The sequence below is a fragment of the Spermophilus citellus genome (genome assembly GCF_964194105.1).
Source record: "Spermophilus citellus genome assembly, chromosome: 11".
NCBI classification, from domain to species: Eukaryota; Metazoa; Chordata; class Mammalia; order Rodentia; family Sciuridae; genus Spermophilus; species Spermophilus citellus.
The window spans coordinates 32,113,295-32,134,819 of record NC_138192.1 but is presented as its reverse complement, the minus strand read 5'-3'; the positions used below and the strand labels follow the sequence as shown (position 1 = coordinate 32,134,819).

General features: G+C 38.7%; 1 protein-coding gene across 2 annotated transcripts in view; it reads right to left on the bottom strand.

Moving 5' to 3' along the window:
- CNTNAP5 (contactin associated protein family member 5) overlaps window positions 1-21,525 on the bottom strand; it is a gene marked incomplete at both ends in the record, with an annotated part of 785,818 nt that overhangs the window by 430,389 nt on the left and 333,904 nt on the right. For both annotated transcript variants that reach the window (XM_081262143.1, XM_081262144.1), the window contains one exon: window positions 18,907-19,054. In XM_081262143.1, the coding sequence (XP_081118269.1) occupies window positions 18,907-19,054 (148 nt within the window). The remainder of the gene's footprint in view (window positions 1-18,906; window positions 19,055-21,525) is intronic.

Here is a 21,525-nt window from a genome sequence, read left to right as displayed (position 1 = left end):
ACTGACCCAGTTCAAAGCAGAGAAGGTTCGGAGAGTTTTTCTTAGAGAAAGCAAGAAATATACTGGACTTGAATGTTACATGTGGGAAAAGATGGATCCAGTGTCTCTGGGAAGAGGATGATAGGATGAGGACATGAGGTACATCACAGGACTATAGGAGGTAAAGTGGTCATAGGGGAAGGAGCATAAATATCTCAGTTTTCCAGTGTGTTTGTTTCCCGTAAGCTTAGGGACACAACACATTGAGTGCCATTTAAACATTAACTCAAATTCCACATTTACTCATGGAAGCATTTATCTCACTGCATCTGTCACAGGCAGATCCAGTGTTTCAAATTTGCATTCCCATAGCACAAGGAAGGTCCCCATAATTTGGATCACTGTTTTGTGTTAGAGTACCACTCAATAAATTGTGTGTTTTACACTCACTCACTGATACCTCCACTGTCTAAGGAACCTCCTGAGAACCACCAGCGCTGAGTACTTAGCAGAGTCTGGGACAGGACAGGCAGTGCCTGATGGATGTTGTAGTGAAAGAACATGGACCACACTTGCCTGTTGTTCCCTGGAAACAGCACCGAACAAAGACAAGAAGAATGCTTCGTAGAGAAGCCCCTCTGCTGACCTGGGGCCTGGATGGGGCAACTCTGCATCAGAACCATCAGCCTCACTTTCATTCTTTATGAAATGGTGCATAACAGTATATTTATTTAAACTTGCAACAGATTTCAGTACAACAATGATATAATAAGAAAGCTTATGTCAAAAAGGATGTGTATGCGAGCACACACACACACACACACACACACACACATGATATTTATTATTTTGCTGCTATTTTCCCCATCCTGCTTCATTTTATGATCTCACAGTATGGTGGTATTGTCCACAAAATCCTTCATGAAACCATGAAATTTTCAGTCTAGTTCTGGGTTCCAGAAACTTCCTTTCTCCAGTAACTATACTATTGAATTTTCATCACCGTCCATCACAACTGTTCTGATCCGCATACCCTATCACCAATGTCTAGCTAGGCTAATGACTTAATTGATGAAATGTCTTGATGACATAGGTCACTGTGAAGGAAATACATCTACATGTTGAGAAACAACAACAAAATCACTGTTGGAACCAAAGAGGCCAGTGTTTCATTTCAAGTTTGCTACTTACTAACTGGGAGACTTGAAGCATTTCTTGATTTCAAACAAGCTTTAGTTCTCCTATCTGTGCAATGGGACTTACAGAAACCTACCTTACAAAATCTTTGTGAGAACTGCCAAAGCTCACATCTGGAAATGAAAATTCTATTAGTAGTGCAAAAGAATTATTCAGTAGTAAGGGTTTCAATCATGGTATGAAGACACTATGAAGAATGTGGCATGAAGAATGTGGCATTAAGACATTCTGTCCAGGATTGGGGTTCCAGAGAATTCACATCATAGTCATAATTCCCATTTTTCAAATGAGGAAATCTTGGCTCAGATATGAAAAATTATGCAGTGAGCAAGTGGTAGAGGCAGAAATCACCCCGACCCCGTGTTAATCAGATTAGTGTCCTGAGTGTGCTGAACTCTTTTGTGAGTGCTGCCCCTCTGCCTATGAAGCTCCTGTGCTCCACTTCACTTATAGTTTGGATCTGGAATGTCTTCCATAAAGGTTCAGTTTCTGGCCTGTGATGTTTTCAGGAGGTGGGGCAAACTTTAAGAGATGGGACCTCATGGAAGGAGGTTAGGTTGGTGGAGGTGTGCCCTTAAGTGGGATATTGAGTATTTGGGCCCTTCCTATCTCTCTCTTTGTTCCTCAGCCACCATGAGGTAAGCAACTTTGTTCTATCATGTGCTACAGCCAGGATGTGCAGCTTTACTACAGGCCCAAAACAACCATGGGACTGAAAGCTATGAAATAATGAGTCAATATGAACCTGTTCTCATTTAAGTTGATTTTCTCAGGTATTTTGTCACAGCTATGGAAACCTGGTTAACATGGCTCAATCAGATTCCATCCTTTTCCCTAAGAAGTTCCCCATACCACATTAGTAACAGCTTCCCTCAAATCATGCTGCTATCTCCTTCATAATTACACTCACATTGGCATTAGTTACTTGTTTGTTTCCTTATTTGTTTAGAGTCCAGCTACCCCAAATGCCAGTGCATCCATTTGGATATGTGCCAGATATTTATTATTTACTGCATTATTTCTAAGTTTAGCACTCGGTCCAGAAAGTTATATTTGTCCAAAACAAAAGAAATAAGATAGTGACAGATTGTGGTACCTGTATACCAGAGTGGTGCTATCTGAGCATCCTCTGACTTCCTACTACATCATATTCTCCGTCCTTTAGCACTGGCTGCCTCTTCACACTAAGAGGTATAATTTCCTTTGCAGGAGCATGCTCAGCCACCTGTGCCGTGATCCCTATATCCCTCAGAGAAACTCCATAGTGTAGTGAAGAGACATATCTTTATTGAGCATAGACCTCCCCTTTGGAACAATGGAAACAGCTAAAAAAGAACACTTTACATATCCAGAACTTGGCCAACCACCCCGGACATTTGCAATATTAATTAAATCACACATGAAATGCATCAGCCACCTCACAGATTGAGAAGTACAAGCTGAAGAAAGGTTTTGAAGAAGGATTAAATATTTCCCAAGATGAATACTTAATACCTCTCCCAGACACAAGGGAAATACTCATCATCCCCAAATTCACTGGGATAAAGCAAATTCAAAATGGTGATAATAAAGACCCATTTTCTTTTTGGTTGCTGTTGACCAAAAATAAAGAAAAAATCATTGAATGCTGAGTTATTATGATCATTTGTCTTGATTATCTCATTTGGAACTTGATTTGCAGATGGGATCTGGTTTTAGACATCAAACTATTTGGAGTGTTTAAGATATTTCAAGTGTTTAAGATACTTAAGTATCTTGGTTGATTATTACCTTTTAAAATGCAAAAGGAAAAATGGAAAGGAAAGTGTGTTGGAAAATACATAAAGGTTAAAGAATGGCTCTTACTGGCAGATGGAGAACATGGTACCATCTTGGAAGGCAGGGTTAAGGGAACTCACAAAATAACTAACAAAACCAAATATAGCTTCTGTTTTCTCTGTCACAACTTCTTGTAAGATACACATGGGGATTTCTTTCTCTAGATTAAGTAATCCTTACCTCAGGGTATAAAGAGACTAATTAGCACATATCACTTCATTTAGTGTTCTTAACAATGCTGCAAGGTACTGATTTTTCATCCTTTAAAAAAAATGTGGAACCTGAAGCTCAGAAAGATTTTACACCTTGCCCAAAGGGATACACAAGGTAATGAGCTGTTTGACACTGAAACCATATATATATTTTTTTCATTAAAGAATGGATGGGGAGGGGCTGCCTAGGATTACATGAGAGGTAAAGGACTTGGTGCATTGTGCACAGAACATGCAATGGTGAATAGTGTGTGTGTGTGTGTGTGTGTGTGTGTGTGTGTGTGAAACAAGATGTCTATTTAAATAAAAGGTAAGTTGAAAGTCAAAAGGGGAGATTTCTCTTCCTTCACAGTTATTATGCATTTCCATGGGAACCTGCTCATCTGTATTCTCCTTCATGATAGGAAAAGTTCAATGGAGCAAGTGGCCTTTCCTGAGAGAACCTGGAAATCACATTACATGGTGGCTTCTTTAAAGGTGGACCTCTCAGTCCCACTGTATCCACTGATCCCAAAGCCTCTATCCTAGTTGACTTTTACAGTCTTGTTTCATTCATACATTATTGCCCACAACAGGGCAGGAACTGGGAGTGCAGCACAGGGTGTAGTGACACCTTCCATAGTGGTCCTGAATTTAAGCACTAAGCTGGAACTGCAAACCCACAATTCCATATTGGTAGGCAGCAAAGGAGCACTGTATCCTGAGGCTGTCCAGAGGAGGACTGCCAAGATAGACAGGTGGGGCAGCAGGTCAACACATCATCTGGGTGAAGGCAATGCTTCTACAGAGTTCTGAAGGATAAGTGGAAATCTTGCAGATGAGGTGACAGGAAAGGTTGCTACCAACAGAAAGATGGTGCCATGTGTTCAAACCAAGGATAAAAGAGAATGGAACTTCATGTTGAATTTGGGAGGCATCAGTCTTTCTGGAGCCATGACCTAGAGGTATCTCTTTGAACAAGCAGTATTAGTTTGTCCTAAGAGCTTGATAGAAGTACAGGATCTGTTATACCAAGAAACATCATAATTGTCAAGTTTTGGAACCAGCCCATGTGCTCATCAACAGAAGAATGAATACAGCCAGCAAATGTGGTGTATAGACACAATGGAGTTTTTAATCACAAAGAATAAAATTATATCATTTGCTAGTAAATGGATAGAACTAGAGAACATCATCCTAAGTTTAATGAACCAGATTCAGAAAGTCAAGGGCTAATTTTTTCCCCTCATATGCAGAAGATACAGAGTGAAAAATGAAATAAAAAGGGACTCACAAAAATAGAAGGGTGATCAATAGAATAGAGGTTAAGGGATCAAGGGGAAGACAGGAGAAAGTAAACAAGGAGGAATCAGGTAATGAAATCAACCAAGTGTTGGGAGGTATTATATGAAGATATCACAATGAATCACTCTTTTATGTATAATTATAATGCATCAAATAAAAAAAATAATAAATACTAGGGAGAACAATAGAAAAGAGGAAGTAGCCCAGGGAGAGGGAGGAAAGGAGAAAAAGGGGAGGTGGTGGAGAATGAAATGAAAAAATTATGTTATGTGAATGTACAAATATGTCACAGTAAACCTCACTATTACTTATGATTATAATGTATTAAAAACACAATAGCATAAAAAATGAAGTATAGGATATGGGAACTCATAACAGGCCAATGGTGATTCTGATACTCATGAAGGTCTGAGAACTTCTACACTGAAGCCTAAGAATGTCAGAGGCTGTGAGGAACCCACAAAGTCAGGAATGCTATTAAAAGTAAAATCAGGACTGGTAGTATAGTTCAGTGGTACAGCCCTTGTCTAGCATGCATGAGGCTCTGGGTTCAATCCACTGTAACAAAATAAAACCATACGGGTTTTTAATGTGACATTGAAGTTAATAAAATGTTTTTGAAGCATTTAAAGTAGCGACACTGAATGGTCAGTTTTAATTTTTGTAAAGAGTTGTTTCTTGGTAAACACATCTATTGACTTGCACAGTTAGCCCCAGTTCTAATCCTGGCTTTTTATCCTGCTATCCTGCCCTTTCTCTGTGGAATTATCTAGCTCTGTTGTTTGCAAAGGTAATGAAATCCTAATTTGGGCCTATGGAAGTTTTTTTTTTTTTTTTCCCTGCCATTAATACATGATGACTATTCTTCAGAATTCTTTATTTCATCTACAGTGCCAGTGAGCACAGCTGTTTGATATTTATTTCCTGGAGTAGACAGTCTCTCCCTCTTTCTGAAAATTGATTTTTAAGATCTCATCATTGTGAACTCAATTCTACTCAATTGGTGGTTTATTAAGGTGATGATGCATTGGCAGATTTCTCTAGAATATGAAGAATAGGTCAATTGTGGGTCCAGCAGTCCCCAGGATAAGGGCAGTTCCTGCATCTCAATGGCCGCTCCATTTAGGTCAAGATAAATCCAGCGCACTCTTGCCACCCTCCCAGCAAAATGGAGAAATGTCAGCGCTGGCCAGATTTCCCACTGGGCCTATAATTGCTGACCCAGCTGTCACGGCTAGTTTTCTGGGAAAGACAGAGTTCTGGAGGCAAATTCTGGCATATTTGATGGATGTTGGTAGCTTGTCATCAAACTAGCTAAAAAATAAAAAAAAATCAAAAAAATCAAAAAAATAAAGGGCTGTACTGAAGAAAATATTCCAAGCTCAAATCCCCCAGTGAGCTGAGAAGACTCCTGTGTGGACCTGAGAGAAGGAGTCTGTTTTCTCATCTGCTGGAAACCCAAGCTCCAAGTTGACAGGAGAAACTATCGATTCTCTCTGAGACAATTAGTCCCACTCGGACTGTTTGGTTGTTCCCAGTAAACAGGATTTTCAATACAATTACATTTTGAAGATTTTCTCATGATACATTATATAAGAAAAAAATGATTATTATTCAGACCATAGGCTTCCACCAAGGCTCAAGGGCTTTGGCTAGCAATCCACAAACCACAACAGTCAGCTCAAATTTGCACACATTCCCCTACCAATTCTGTGATTTTTCCAGGTCTTGTCAGAAACTATGATAACCTCAGATGAACTAGAAACAGGATATAAGTTTCCAAGTCAACTGTAACCACTTCTAAGAATAGTCATTCTCACAAATTTTCTGACATTCCTATGCATAACGGCAGGTGAAAAACAGAATGGGCCTCAAGAAGACAACAGAAAAAAAAAAGTCAAAGATTAAAATTTAAAAATCTTAATCCTCACCTTAGTAGATGTACTTTTTATTAATAACTTTTAAAAATATTTTTTTAGTTGTAGTTGGACAGGATATCTTTATTTATTTGTCTTATGTGGAGCTGAGGATTGAACCCAGCACCTTGCACATGCTAGGTGAGTGCTCTACCTCTGAGCCACAATCCCAGCCCCAGCAGATGTACTTTTTATTTCTGCTGCCAGACTCATCTTCTTACAAAGTTAGGTTTCTTTTAAATGCATAGATATCTGTGAGCATTCTTAAAATGTGTAATTTATTTGAACTTTTCACTACACTCATAATGTATTCAGTTTTTCATTCATTCATACTTGGAGTCTGTTGGTGGGTACAAGGTACATCCTGTATTCATTTTGGTCACTGTGCTCTCAGATGCCAAGATCAGAAAGACACAGGCCATGTCGTCTAGGGAATCATGCATATGAACATCAACATACATGCATCCCCGTGGCGGAGTAGAATGTAATAAAGGAAGTGTTATCATGTTCCCTACAACCCATTTCCTAAACAGTGCCTTGTGGAGTGAAAAGGAGGTGTAAATAGCTAAACAGGAAAAGCAAGCATGAAGATGCACTTAGTGCAGAAAATCTGGAAAACTATGGTCACCTCAAGTGACAGGTGCAGGGTGGGCAGTTAAGTGAGAAGTCACTGGTCACCCCCATTAAGAGGTAGATGTGATAACTAATGAGCTCATTAAGGGAATAATTTTGCAGAGATCTTATTCACACTTTCACAGAAGAAAAGGAATGATGAAGGCAAAGGCTGATTACAGGCAGCCAACCCTTGTGACAATAGCGTAGGTAGATTATCAGATACTTCCCTTGGTTACTTCAACATTTAGGGGTCTTCAGATGCTACACACAGCTAGCTGCTCCCTGGAAGAGTACTTATTCAGTGAAAAATTAGAAATGAGAGTGGCTATTTTTCTGTTTAACACTGGTTGGTACTTTTTCTACAGAAAGATTGTTATGAGTGGGGGAAATCAAGCACTCTTTGTCCATGATTCAACCTGGGCACAATCTAAGGAACTTAGAGCTAGAGGACAACATGGAGTGATGAAAAATCACTGCAGTGACTACTTCAGTAGTGAGTTAAGTGTGAAACAAACTGTCAGAAGCAAGGCCTTGACATGCATGTGGAAAACCACTGTTGCAGGAAGAGGTTGATCAGTTAGGTCATTTCCACTTTTAAGGTTTTCATTAATGTTGTCACCATTAGCATATGAGTCCTGGCAATCAGAGATATGGTCAGTCAAATCACACACTGGGACACAGAGCATTAATTCTTCAGGAAAAATTGCTCCCTGTCCTCCCTACAATATAGTCACCTACCAAAGGTGGTTTGCTCAGACTCCACATCTGTGAGCATTTATTTGACTCTTATGGCTTCTGAAAATCAGAATTCCTAAAGGGCAGAAATGATCTTATTCATTTCTATATCCCCACAGCCCAGCAGACAGGGGCTAAGTGAGGAATGTTAATGAGTGTTTGATGGAGCTTTCAGAACCTCAATTAGAAATGTTATGAAGAAGTCATTCATTTAGGATAGAAGATCACAGTCATTTTTGTTTACTGTGTTTATGTTGCATATAGATATGCAAATTATTATCATGGAATATATTTTTCACTCGTGGATTAAAAGCAGACTCCATTCACTGACTGACCTAATTTTAAGATGTTTCTGGATTTCAGTTGTCTCATCTCTAGACTGACAAAAATAGTAATGGATTATCTTGGAGGTGTTTTCAGATCAAAAACAGCAGGATTCTGAAGGTGGGATTCAGAGCTTCCATGAACCTGCAAGCCCCAGGCCAGGTCCAGGGCAGGAACGGCTGTAAGCTGGAATTTCCGAGGTTCCCTGGGATAGGGCCATTTGGGCCTTAACCCATCAGTGATGAAATTTACAACTTGTTGGCTTCTACCAGGTGTGACAAATGAAAGCAAATGATTAGAACAACAATGAGGAGGTCAGCAGAAGCAGAGACGACAGGGAAATTTATTTGAGGAAAGAAAGTATGACTTCCACTGTGGAGGTGATAAATTTTGGATGATGTTACTTGGCAGTAATTAACCAAATAGGAGAAAGGTATTATATAGAAAGGAAGCAACCTGAGGAATAAAATGATGGCTGTAGTTCTTAATGAGAATGGGAAGCCTGACAAATCATTCTACTTTATCAAAATTCATCATGATTTTTAAAATTAATTAGCTTCCTGTACATAAAGAAATTCAAACAAAAGACCCCAGAGAAAACTTAATGTAGCCTGCAGTCTCCAGATGGCTGGATTGAAGGTGTTGAAACCCTTCAGGACCAGGTGTGTAAGAAAGCTGACCTTCTTTCTTGGAAGTACAGGGGAGATGTGATCCTGAATAAGGAGGCAGCAAAATGAAGGGAAGTTTAGCCTAAATAACTAAGGCAGAAATAATTTTTGAGTGCTTTATCATATGCCAGGCACTATTTCAAGCAATTAGATGCATGAAACAAACACTATTATTACCGCTTTTTTATGAATAAAGAAATCTGAGTTTCACAGAAGACCCACGATTGCCTAAGATTACATAGCTAGTAGGTCCTAAAACCAAGTTGCTATCTCTGGTAGTTTGAGTCCAGGGCCCATGCATTTATCGTTACATTACCACGCATTTAAAAGTTCAGATTTCACTGAAAATTCTAATGATTAGCAACCAGAGATGTTAAAATGAGAGTTCAGGCTAAGAATTACCTGACTATCACAGTTAAAAAAGTAAGTTTGAGACAATAGTTTCAAGTTCTGACTCCTCATTCTAACTACCTAGCACCATCAAAAATGGGCCAGGGGGCTGGGGATGTGGCTCAAGCGGTAGCGCGCTTGCCTGGCATGCGTGCGGCCCGGGTTCGATCCTCAGCACCACATACAAACAAAGATGTTGTGTCCGCCGAGAACTAGAAAATAAATATTAAAAATTCTCTCTCTCTCTCTCTCTCTCTCTCTCTCTCTCTCTCTCTCTCTCTCTCTCTCCCCTCTATAAAAAAAATGGGCCAGGGGTCCTACCCAGAGATTATGATCTGGTCAGAGCAGATAGAGTAGGTATTTTTAAAGATAAATTCTCAGATGATTCCTATGCAAAATTAGGTCTGAGAAGTCAGATAAGGGATGTAGGAGTGGAGATATGTGAGCCCAGGAGTTGTTGATTCTGGAAATAACTTTATCCCTAGAGTATCTTAGCTGCATAAGCTCAAAAATTATAGGCTGCTTTGATTTTGTGAATAAAATAATAGTAATCTGTGTATGAAAAGACTGATTGTGGTTTATTTCCACCAACAAAATTTTCCCATGTCTTGTGATACTTTCAGATACTAATGCTTAAGCATAAAAGGGCATGGAAAAAAAGCCCAAGAACATAAGAAAAATAGAGCACTGGTTAAGACCCTGGCTCAGAGGGAGCCTACAAGTAGTATGAATATTGAGGAAATTGATTATTCAAAAAAAACATTTACTATTGATAGAAATTACTCTTAATCTGTGCTGAATGCTGGTACTTGACCTTACTGGAGTTCATTACTTGGTAGGTGATACAGATAATTTACAACAAAATATACATATAAATAGCTATTTAAAAGAGATAAAAGATGGATGGATAAACAGGAAGATAATAGATGTAGTTAGGTCATCTAGATAGATAATGGATAAATATAATCAGGTCATATACATTGGGTGATCAATGCTGTGAAAATAATAGTAATGTTTTAAGGTAGAAGAACTATGAAAAACAAAGAGTAATCTGATTTAAATTTAAATCAATTGACATCTTCCTGAGAAACTGATATTAAAACTGAGGTTAATTAAGCAATGAGTCAAGGAAAGGAGAGGGCACATTCCAGGCAGAGGGAGAAGTCTAGGCAGGGATCTGAGACAGGAGAGCACTTGACATGAGAGAACAGAGCAGATGGCCAGTAGGGCTAGAGTCCAGATGAGAGCAGGCACTGCTGGGTGGTGAGGCCTGTGAAGTAGTTAGATACCTGCAGGACCCAGGCTTCATGCATGGAACTTTGGATTTTTCCTAAGTGTGGTCAGAAGTCATTGAAAGGTTTTTAGTAGGTAGGAGCTCAACTCAGTGTTTTATGATGATCCTTTCGGCTGTAGCAGGATAACAGACTGAAAGAGGGAATGATTGAAAGGGCATCGCTAAGTGAAAATTGAGTAGATAGAAGACAGAACTGCACTAGGCTAGTGACTGTGAAGTTGAAGAAAGGGACAAATTTGTGATGATTGGGGTAGTAACACTGATAAAACTTGCTGATGGATTTGCTGTAGGAAGTGAGAGCGAGAAAAGCTTTCAAGAAAGACTCCCAGTTTATAGAAATGAGGGACTGGGGATGGGGGGGTGGGGCGAGGGATATAAAAAAGACAAAATGTTACTGTCTGTCCAAGTCGACTGGGTTTTTAATGGCACTTATTAAATTCGAGCTATTGGTGATGTAATCAAACAGATATCAATCAGGCAAATGTATATGTAATTTTTAGAGCTCAGAAGAAGTATTTGGCTTAGGATGCAAGTTGCTTAACTTTTCTAAAAGCCATTTGACCTTTGTAAATTTTAGTTTCCTATTCTAAAATATATAAAAATTGGAATTAATACCTTGGCAGAGTGCTATGAGGTGTGGGATGTGTGTTACAAAATGTCATGCAAAATATGAGGGAATGTTGATTATGATGGCAGCATTTTTAATAAATGGCTAATTTAATGAAGGAGAAGTTGCCAACATTTGGGAAAATATTGGCTCTCTCCCCCAGGAAGTGTTTTGTTAATGTCTTCTCAGTATAGTTCTCCTCATTTCCCCGTATCTTCTCTTGTAGTGTCTACATGAGATGTATTTGCTCACACAATAGTATATTGACATCTTTATTTTTAGTGTAAATCTTTCATTTCCCAACTCACAATTTAGTAGAAAGTATGTCCTTTTTTTTTTTTTTAATTTGGTTCATCAGGATGAGCAAGTTTGACAATCAGTCTGTAAACATAAGTGATGATTAAAGATCATCACTGTGATAAAGTAAGTCTTCAATATTTCTTTTGAGAAAATAGTGAGCCTGGTCATCAGATATCCACACATGGAAGATGTCTAATAGCCAAAATGGACTTGAAATTCAGCAATAAAAGGTTGTAACTTACTCAGAATAACTACTGTCAGGATGCTAAAAATCACTTCCTTTGAATTATTTTCTACATGTTATTATTCAGCCTTAGTAACCTTCATGGGAGAAAACAATTTTTGGTCATGTGGAATGCAGTGGGAAATACCATTCTTTTCCATTCTTAGGCAAGACCAGAACCTAGATTTGGCAGGAAACTGCAAACTCAGGACAAACCAAGTAAAAATAAAAGCAAAGACATTGATGTAAGTCTCAGAGTGGATCCTTGTTTGCTGGGGGCTATGGTTAATGTTTCCCAAAATGGCAACAAATAGTGGCAATAGAGGATTTCTTCTAGGAGTGTGTGCTGACATTTGTACAAATATCTTCCAACATGAACTATGTTGGATACTCTGCTAAGTGCTTGATATATAACAACTCAAATTATCATAGAAGTCTTAAAATCATCACCATTGCCATCTACATATGAGGGAAGAGAGCTTCAAGTAATGGTTGGCTAGAAGTCTCATCATTTTTTAAAATTTACTTTTTATATATTTATATTTAACTGATACATAAAAACAAACTTTGTACATATTAATGAAGTGCCATACAATATTTTCATATAGATCTTATAATGTTTCAATTAAGGTAACCATGTCTATCGCAGATTTTCATTTCTTTATAGAGAAAACATTGAAAAGCCTTTTCTGTAGCTTTTTGAAATACAGAATGAAATATTCAGTTGTCACTGAAGTCTCATATTTTTAAGAAGAGACCAGCTGATCAAGGTCGTGTTTGAATACACAAGAGGAATCTGTTGCTCTGGACTTCATTGTGACCTCTTAAAACAATGGCCCTGGTGACATGAAAGAGAAACCTCATTAAAGTTGAGCAAGTCATTCTGGCATCCTTGAGATGGGATAATCTCATCAAAGACAAAGAACTTTAAAGCATGAATTCTTAAGGAAAACAGATGTCTACATCTATCAGTAATGATTTTAAAATAAGCTCTTTCAGCATACACTTATGAGTTCCCAAGAACCTCAAGTTGGGAATTGAATTTATAAATAAATTTAATCATTTATTTCAAAAACAGAATGAGATACTTCAAGAAATCCATGTATAAGGAACATTGTGACCAACATATTTTAGCACCTATAAAATATGTTTATATACACATGCATATGAGATGGGAGGATGCCCATGAGAAAGATTTTTAAAAAACTTTTAAGTTAGTAAAAATGGCTGATCCTAGGTCCCAAAATAACTAATCACTTAGTAAATATTCACAGAATACATAGCAAGTGTCAAACCCTAGTTGTTCCCAGAGAATAAAGAGGTAGGACATGATCGCAGTACATTTTAAAATTTACTTTTTTATTTATTTATATTTAACTGATACATATAAGCATAAACTTTGTACATATTTGTGAAATACCATATGATATTTTGATATGGGCCATGTAATATCTATAGAGACCAGACCAGATTAATAAGCAGGCAGAAGTACCAGGTAAGGCTCATATCACAAGATCAGACCTAGATCGTGACCCAACACATGGAAATGGGGTCCATAACCAGATCCAGGAGTTAAGGAACTTAAACATAAGTGATATTTGACCTGAGTGGTGAATGGTAACCAGGAGCCTTCCTGGGTAAGGTGAAGGATGATATTGCAAACAAGGCAGAGGCAGAAAGATAACATGAAATTGGGAAAGAAGCTCAGCATCATGAGTACTGGATGAAAACTGAGTATGGGGTTTGCAGGAAAGGAAAGAGGGTGGAGTACGAAAGATATTGAGAAATATGGACTCTTCCAAAGGCCTTGAGGCCCTGAAGGGTTGAGCCTCTGCTCCTTGCAGAAGGATCTAGAAAACAGAGGGACTAGCAGAACTGCTACTGAAGTGCAAGAGAGAAAAGATGAAGGACAAATCCAGGTAGGGATGGGTAGCTATGGCACGTGGCAAGTGGAATAACCAGGATTGAGTGACTGGGGATTGACAACAAGCCCACAGCCATGGAATGCTTAAGGCAGGTTTAAAGAGAGTGAAACAAACAAAGTACCACAAAACAAAATGCAGGTCTCCATGTGGGACAGACTCTGCAGATGACTGAAGGCAATTAAACTCCTTACTTCCCAGTGGACTGACTTCCCCAATAAAGTGGGATGCTTTCCAAACTGGAGAGGGTAGAAATTCTTAGGGGGAAGTGGATGCCCAGGAGAGGTGGGAAAAGAGTAAGGGCTGTCGCTGGGTATCTATGGCCCTACTCCTACAGACAAGGTGAATTCTATTTAAGCCATTGAAAGTGCAGACAAGGTGGGAAATGCAATCACAGAGAGAGGCAAGTATCTCCATTTCTCTTTCTCCCCCACTGCCTCTTGTGCACTGAGCATAACAAAGCCATGTGGTTGTCCTGCCTCCTCCCTGCCAACTCTCCTGCTGCTGGGGCTCTATAATGCCAGGGAAGTGACTCTTTGAATATTGAGACTCCGCTAATAGAAATGATGTTGTCTGACTCATTCTAATTCCAACAGCAATTCTTATTTTCTCCTCCTTACCTCCCTTGCCCTCTTTATAAATTTCTACAAAGCCCAAATCATCCATTATTACATGGATTTATTCACATGCTTGTTACCCAATACTACACTCTGAGCAATGCCAATCATTCTGCCAATCCTTACTGCAAGCATTCCACCTACTCAACACCAGGAGGGCTCTGGGATGCCTGGAAGCCACAGTTACTGCCTTAGTGAAGCTTAGGGTCAAGTCAGGGGAGGTAGACATCAGACAAACAATTATACAATTAATTGATAACATCCAATCATCAAATGTGCGTACAAAAAGTTCTTGTAAAAACGAAATAATGGGTCTGTTCTTCATTTCTCTAGAGCCTTGCATAATGGTTATATATCAAATGCTAAATAAATACAACTCAGTGAAGAAATGAGCAAGTGAACTAATAAATTAATGAAAATGCTGATTTTTTTCCAAAATGATAAAAGTTTATGACTTAAGAAATTATAGAGCTATAAAACCTATCAATCTTTAGCAACATATTCATAGATTTCAAGGAAAAGATTTGAAAGTCTATAGAAATAAAATTAATTCCCTAGAAAATACAGTGGGCTCACTAACAACAAGAACCTGGTTACCTAAGTGGAGAGAATGGGGCTGGACTGATATATGTACCTGTACATTCAAAAGATGTTTATTAAATATTTGTGCCTATTAAGTACTGGCAATTATAGGCAAGCTGCTTTATCTCATGGTACCTGACTTATGTTCTAGGGCAAGGACTTGTACACAACAGACAACAAAGGAAAGACTAGTGAGGTTCCTATTTGTGGTACCATAAAAGTAAATAGTCACATCATAGAACCATGATTTGATTTAAGGGTATCCAGGAAATAGGGCAAGCAACATTAGTGGGAAAGCCAGGGTGGACTTCTTGGAGGAAGAGACATTAGAATTATGCTCTGTGCCTACGGAACAGAAAGTAGAAAGATCCTGAGGTAGTAAAGTACTATTATATTTTAGAAGCAGCAAAAAGATCCACATGGCCAGAAAGCAGTAAAAGAAAGCTAAAGAGGTAGGAGAAGAAGATTCCATGGGAATTTTACTTGCTAGTAAGGAGGCTCAGTTTTTTAAGTGCATCAGGCAGCAATATGACATCGTTTTACTTCTTATTATAAAGATCACTAATAGTGATTATGCAAAAATGGGTTTGAGAGATTGGGGTGGAAAACCACAGGTAGAAAACCAATAAGATCCTTCAGGTGAATACAGAAGAGAGCCTTCTGGAAGTACACGGGCTTAGAACATGTTTTGTAAAAAGCAACTATCAGAGCTTCTGTGATCTATAGACAAGCTGGTAAGACTAGAAATTATGGGAAAGGAGGAAGCAAGGGGGATACCCAGGGTTTTGCTAAAGGAACAGGGTCTAATGGTTCCATTTACTGGGATAGAGGGGTGTGAAGGAGTGGGTCCTGAGGCTATTAGTAATCAGAGTTACATTTTTACTATACTAAATTTGAGGCATTGATTATAGTTTCAAGTGGAGATATCAAGTAGGCAATTGCATATATTAATTCCGGAGGTCATATGTACAGGACACAGATGTGAAGATGACTAGCATGCAGATGGTGTTTAAATTTAAGAAACCATAAATTCAGCTAGCCATGGGGTGTAGACGAGGAAAAAAGAAAAAGAAAAAGAAAAGAAAAAGAAGGCCTGAGACTAAGACCTTAGATAAAATAGGGATAGCAAGTGACAAGGAGAAAAAAACAAAACATTTTTTTAATAAAAAATGGAAATACCTATTTGAACCAAATACTAGGACAGATTGAGTGAGGTAAGAAAAGTCAAGTGTCTATTGGTATTGGCTGTGTGACAGTCAGTGGTATGTGCCTAGGGAACAGAAAGTGGAAAGATCCTGAGGTAGTAAAATACTAGTATATTTTTAGAAGCAGCAAGAAGATCTTGAATGGAGTCAAATCTCTAAAGTATTCTGCATTGGTCAAGGTTCATCAAGAGAAACATAACCTATAGGATGCTCACATAAATTATGGGATTTATTGCAAAGAGTTGCTTAGGTAATACTAAGGCTGACTAAGCAAATGCAAATTCCACCGGGCAGGCCACCGGAAGGATAGGCTAGAAACTCTTTTCAGGAGTGGCAGATGCTGTCCACAGGTGGAATTTCTTGTTCCGCAGGGAAATCTCAATTCTGCTTCAGGAAACTTACACCTGATTGAATCATACCCACCCAGATTATCCAGAAACATCTTCTTAAAGTCAAATGGTTATAGACATCAACCACATCACAGCAACGTTTACAAAGGTGTTTGGGTGAATAGCTAAACTGTGACCTGGCCACGCTGACACATTCAACTGACACTCAAATGTCTAAAGATTGATTGGAATGAGTTCCAGCTTGTCTCATTGGAATGAGACAAGCAGGTGGAGAAAGCAACTAAAGCCAAATTTTAAAGAGAAACCATTCTGAGCACAGGAGGTGAGGAGAGAAGGAGAGGTAGCTCTCAAGTTGGGTCCTAGGATTTTTATTACTATTGCTTTAATTGGTAGTGTATAGTATGCGGCAAGGTTTTATGTTTACATGAACGATCCAGGGAAACAGGGATAAAATTATGCTGAAAAGGAGGGACTAGACCCAGAAGATATGCCAAGGCTTGATTTTAGACAGAGACTCAGGTATGTGTTCTTCACCTGCCCTGCCAAGGATATATGCTGGTGGTTGAAGATTACAAGGTGCCAGTATTGGGGTGCACAGCAGAGCAGTCATGCTGTGTCTAATAAAACCCCAAGGTGGATACATAACATTGCTGGCCATGTGTACCTGACGGCAATTTATCCCCTTAGAGGACTGCTAGATATAGAGTGGACATGGAGAGATAGAGAGTGGGACCCAACGTCGGGGTTCTCAGCCTGCTCCAGAACTGGGCTCTAGCACATCTGTGAACCTCCACTACTAAAAATGTACATAGAGTCTTTAACTGAGCAGAAGAACATTTGTTGCCATCACATTCTTGCCAGAATCTATCACTAGGGAAACCTAAAAGTGCTGCTGGAAGATGTCTTTCAATCCAAAAGTCTATGACTTTATTAGAAATGCTGTTCATCCTGTGTGAGCATACAGTATGGGTGAACAATGGTGTGAAAAATGAGGACAAATGGCCCCATAGGAGAAAGATAAAGAATGAGGACATGTTAGAGAGTAATAAGATTATTAGGACAAAGCAGATGGTTGGTAAAATAATATGAATGAGCTTTTTCTAGGCTGATTTTTTTTTAAACACAAAAACATATGTATTTTAAAAAGAAAAGAAAACCGCCCAGGAGGAACAACTTGTTATCAAAAGAACCTGGAGGGGCTGGGGTTGCAGCTCAGTGGTAGAGTGCTTGCCTAGCACGTGTGCATCACTGGTTCTGATCCTCAGCATCACATAAAAATAAATAAATAAAATATTGTCTCCATCTATAATTTTAAAAAAATAGAATTTAAAATGCCAGAGGCTAGGGGAGGAGTGGGGAGTCCTTCCTAGGTTTAATGCTTTGTTGATGCTTCTGTTCTGTATCATATTCTTCCTGAAAGTGCTTGTTCAAGATAAATATAATAATTTCACCAACAAATCTCTGTGAAGAACATTTACTTTTAGTAGACACATCTTATATCCATAGTTTACTGAAGAACTAACATTTGCTATGGGGAGAGGTACTGGGAATTGTACCCATGGGTACTCTAACAAAAAGCTACTTCCCAAGTGTTTTTTTTTTTATATATAAATATTTTTTTAAAGAGAGAAAGAGAGAGAGAGAATTTTAATATTTATTTTTTAGTTATTGGCGGACACAACATCTTTGTTTGTATGTGGTGCTGAGAATCGAACCCGGGCTGCACGCATGCCAGGCGAGAGCGCTACTGCTAGAGCCACATCCCCAGCCCCCTTTCCAAGTGTTTTTAATTTTGTATATTGAGACACAGGGTCTTGCTAAGTTGCCAAGGCTGGCCTTGAACTTGTAATCCTGCAGCCTCAGTCAACGGAGCTGCTAGAATTACAGGCTTATGTCAATGTGCCTGGATAACATTTGCTTTTTGAGGACTCATTGCCAGGTGAGTCAATTTAGTGTGTATAGGACAGAACCAGGGAAGTGAGTTTTTTCTGGAGCATTTCAAATAATTCTGATGCTTGTGGCCAGGTGCTTCTTTTATGGAAAGTAGTACAAGTAGGTCACATATCTGGCACTTTTACAATCAAAATGAGGACCCTCCTCTGGGCAATTCATTCTTCTAAAGTGAACACCATTTCTATCCATGTTTAAAGCCTTCCTTATATGCAAGATGGAGTTCGACTTTTGACTTCAGTACAAACCAGCTCATGGACCCATAGATGAATACCACTAACTCCAGGAGAGAAGCATTCCATGAGTTACTCCAGGTTGAAATTATCTACCTCTTTTGAACATGTGAAGGAGATCTCCTTCCCTACTCTTGATGCTGGGGCAAGAGAGGACCTACATGATAACACACCATACTTTTTCAGGGAAAGCAAGCTTACCTATTCCTTTGATTGCAAATGACAAATCTAAAGCACTCTTCACTTTGAACATTTTGTTCATCTTTTATCCTATTATTGACTCCAAGTTCCTTCAGCCTTACATAGAAGATTTTTTCTACTTCTGGTTTGAAGTACACATTTTCAGTTATGCAAATATAAGGTAATTAAAGTCTGGAAGTAACCTTAAAATTAAGTAATTGTCATTGTCAATGTAGACACACTGATTTTCTGTGGACAATTTCGCTCAAACACACAGCAGTGTTAGTTGGTTTGCTGGTACTTACTATAGGAGCATCCGTAGACCTCCACCCTCATGCCAATCTTTCCATTTGGATTCCATTCCAGGGGCACAAAGCGAATGAAGCGGGCCCTCACTGAGTGCAATAGCTTGTGGTGCACTACACTGTCAGCATTCATGTTTCCTGCAAACGTCTGCGGGGAGAAAGGAGATCCAGTGAGGTCCGAAATACCAGCAAACATCAACGGAAATCCAAGTTACACCACAGTTAGTCAGCATTTTATCACTGTGACCAGAAAAATTGATAAGAACAACTTGGAAGAAGAACATTTTATTTTAGCTCATGTTTCAGAGGTTTAGTCCATAGATACCCAAGTCCATTACTCTGGACACCAGATGAGGCAGAAGATCATGGTGGAAAGTTGTGATGGAGGAAAGCTGTCAGCTCATGGCCACCCAGAAGCAGAGCTATGGGTGAAGGGAGAGCAGGAGCTGCAGGGAAGGTTCACCTTGCCAGGGCAGACCCCAGTGACCCACCTCCTCCAGCCACGCCTTACCTGCCTACATTCACCACCCAATCAATCCATTAAGATGAGATGATTAGGTGACAGCTTTTGTAATCTACTCGTTTTATCTCTGAATATGTCTGCATGAATACAGAAGCACTTGGGGGATACCTCATATCCATACCATAACATTTACCAATTCTTTCAGGAAAGAAATCCTCTACTTCTCTGATATTCATCTGACTTGGGTAACAATGTTGCATCATGTGTTGTATTTTTTCAGAAATTCCTCCACCCAACTCTCATGTGCAGCCAAATTTTATGAATAAAGCAATCCTAGCAAGTTGTAAGACATAAAGCCTAAAATATTTATAAAGTTAATAATATAATGAAATACATACATTCCTAATGTTCATAATCACTATGACCTGGGAGACACCATACAATCTCCTCTTGAAAGGAAAAGCTTTGAATTAAAGCAATTGTTACCATTATTTGATACCAATCACTTTGTTAAGCACTTTCCATTAGCATTATCACCACTTTACAGATAAAAAATAACTGGAATCTACAAAGTGAAAGGGGGAAGGGAAAAAAATCTTCAAATCACCCAACTGACTAGTAATTGGTCTGAGATTCAATTCCAAGGCTGTCCTTTTCCAAATCTCATGTGGTTTCTACAGCCCCTGCTCTTCAACTCTCCCATTGTTAATTGCTACAGCAGGGAGACATCACAACTCAGATTTATGTGCAGTTTAACTTCACATTTCGTGGAGCAGTTTAAGTGAAAACACACAGCATAGTAACTACTTGATCCACTAACAGTGTGCCTCATAACCTTCATTTGATGAAGATTACTAGAATTTATTTTTTTCTACAGATCAGATCCAAAGTTCTTACACCTCATCTATTTTTTTAAAACTGGGGTCAAATGTACATAACAAAAATTTACAATTTTAACTATTTTAAAGTGTGCATTCCAGTGCATTAGGCACATTCACATTGTTGGGCAAACAAGACCACTGACCATTCTCAGGATATTTTCATCATCTCAATCCTACCTCATCACTAGGACAGGATATTGACTGGGCATACCAATGTGCTTGCTTTATTGTAATTATCCTCTGTATTCAGCCTCAAGGATTTATAGATAAAACCAGGTGTAGTGGTATATGCCTATAAGGGAGGCTGAGGCAGAAAGACCTCAAGCTTGAGGCCAGTCTCCATAAGTAAGTGAGACACTAACTCAAAATAAATAACTAAATAAAGGGCTGGGAATGTAGTTCAGTAGTAAAGCACCATTGGACTCAATTCCCAATTTGCACACACACAAAAAAAGAATTACAGATAAAATCTGCTTCTTCATGTACAATTAATATCAACCCCCAAGGAAAAAAAAAAAGAAAGCAAGAAAAGAAAAAGACATTTTTTTTTTCCTAACTCAAATGCCAAAGTGAACACTCATTAACAGGATCTTGTGTTATTTAATGGAACCCATTTTCAAAGACTCCATTCTTGACCTTGTATTTTTAAAGCACCTGTGACTTAGAGTATCTGGAACAATCTCTGACATTTCTACTACCCACAAAATGCCAACTTGCTCTGACACTAGGCAATTGATATAATTACCACTATGTATAAAAAGGTGGCTTAGAGAGAAGAGAGAAGCTTACTTCCTCTTATGCTACTACTCAAGCAGCACAATTGTTGTTTAAAAAGATAATGACTTAGGGGCTGATAATGACTTAATGACTTAGGGGTTTTGGCTCAGCGGCAGAGCGCTCACCTAGCACGTGCGAGGCACTGGGTTCGATCCTTAGCACCACATAAAAATAAATAAATAAAATAAAGTTATTGTGTCTGACTACAACTGAAAAAAGTATTTAAGAAAAAAAAAAAGAGAGAATGACTTCTTGGAAAGAAAGAAATTCCTTGAGTTTCAAGTCCAACATTCATCCCACATGCTTGTCAATGATTTGGTCATTTTATCTTATTCAAGAAAGAATGATTTTGTTAGGCAGGATTGATCTTCCACAGGTCCTGCTTCCAACTTTAGCAATGAACACATGCATGATGATGTCTTTCTTGCCTTACTCACCTAGAAAGAACTTTTCCCTGTAGAGTGTCATTTTAAATTTGTATATATTCAAACTCTTTGA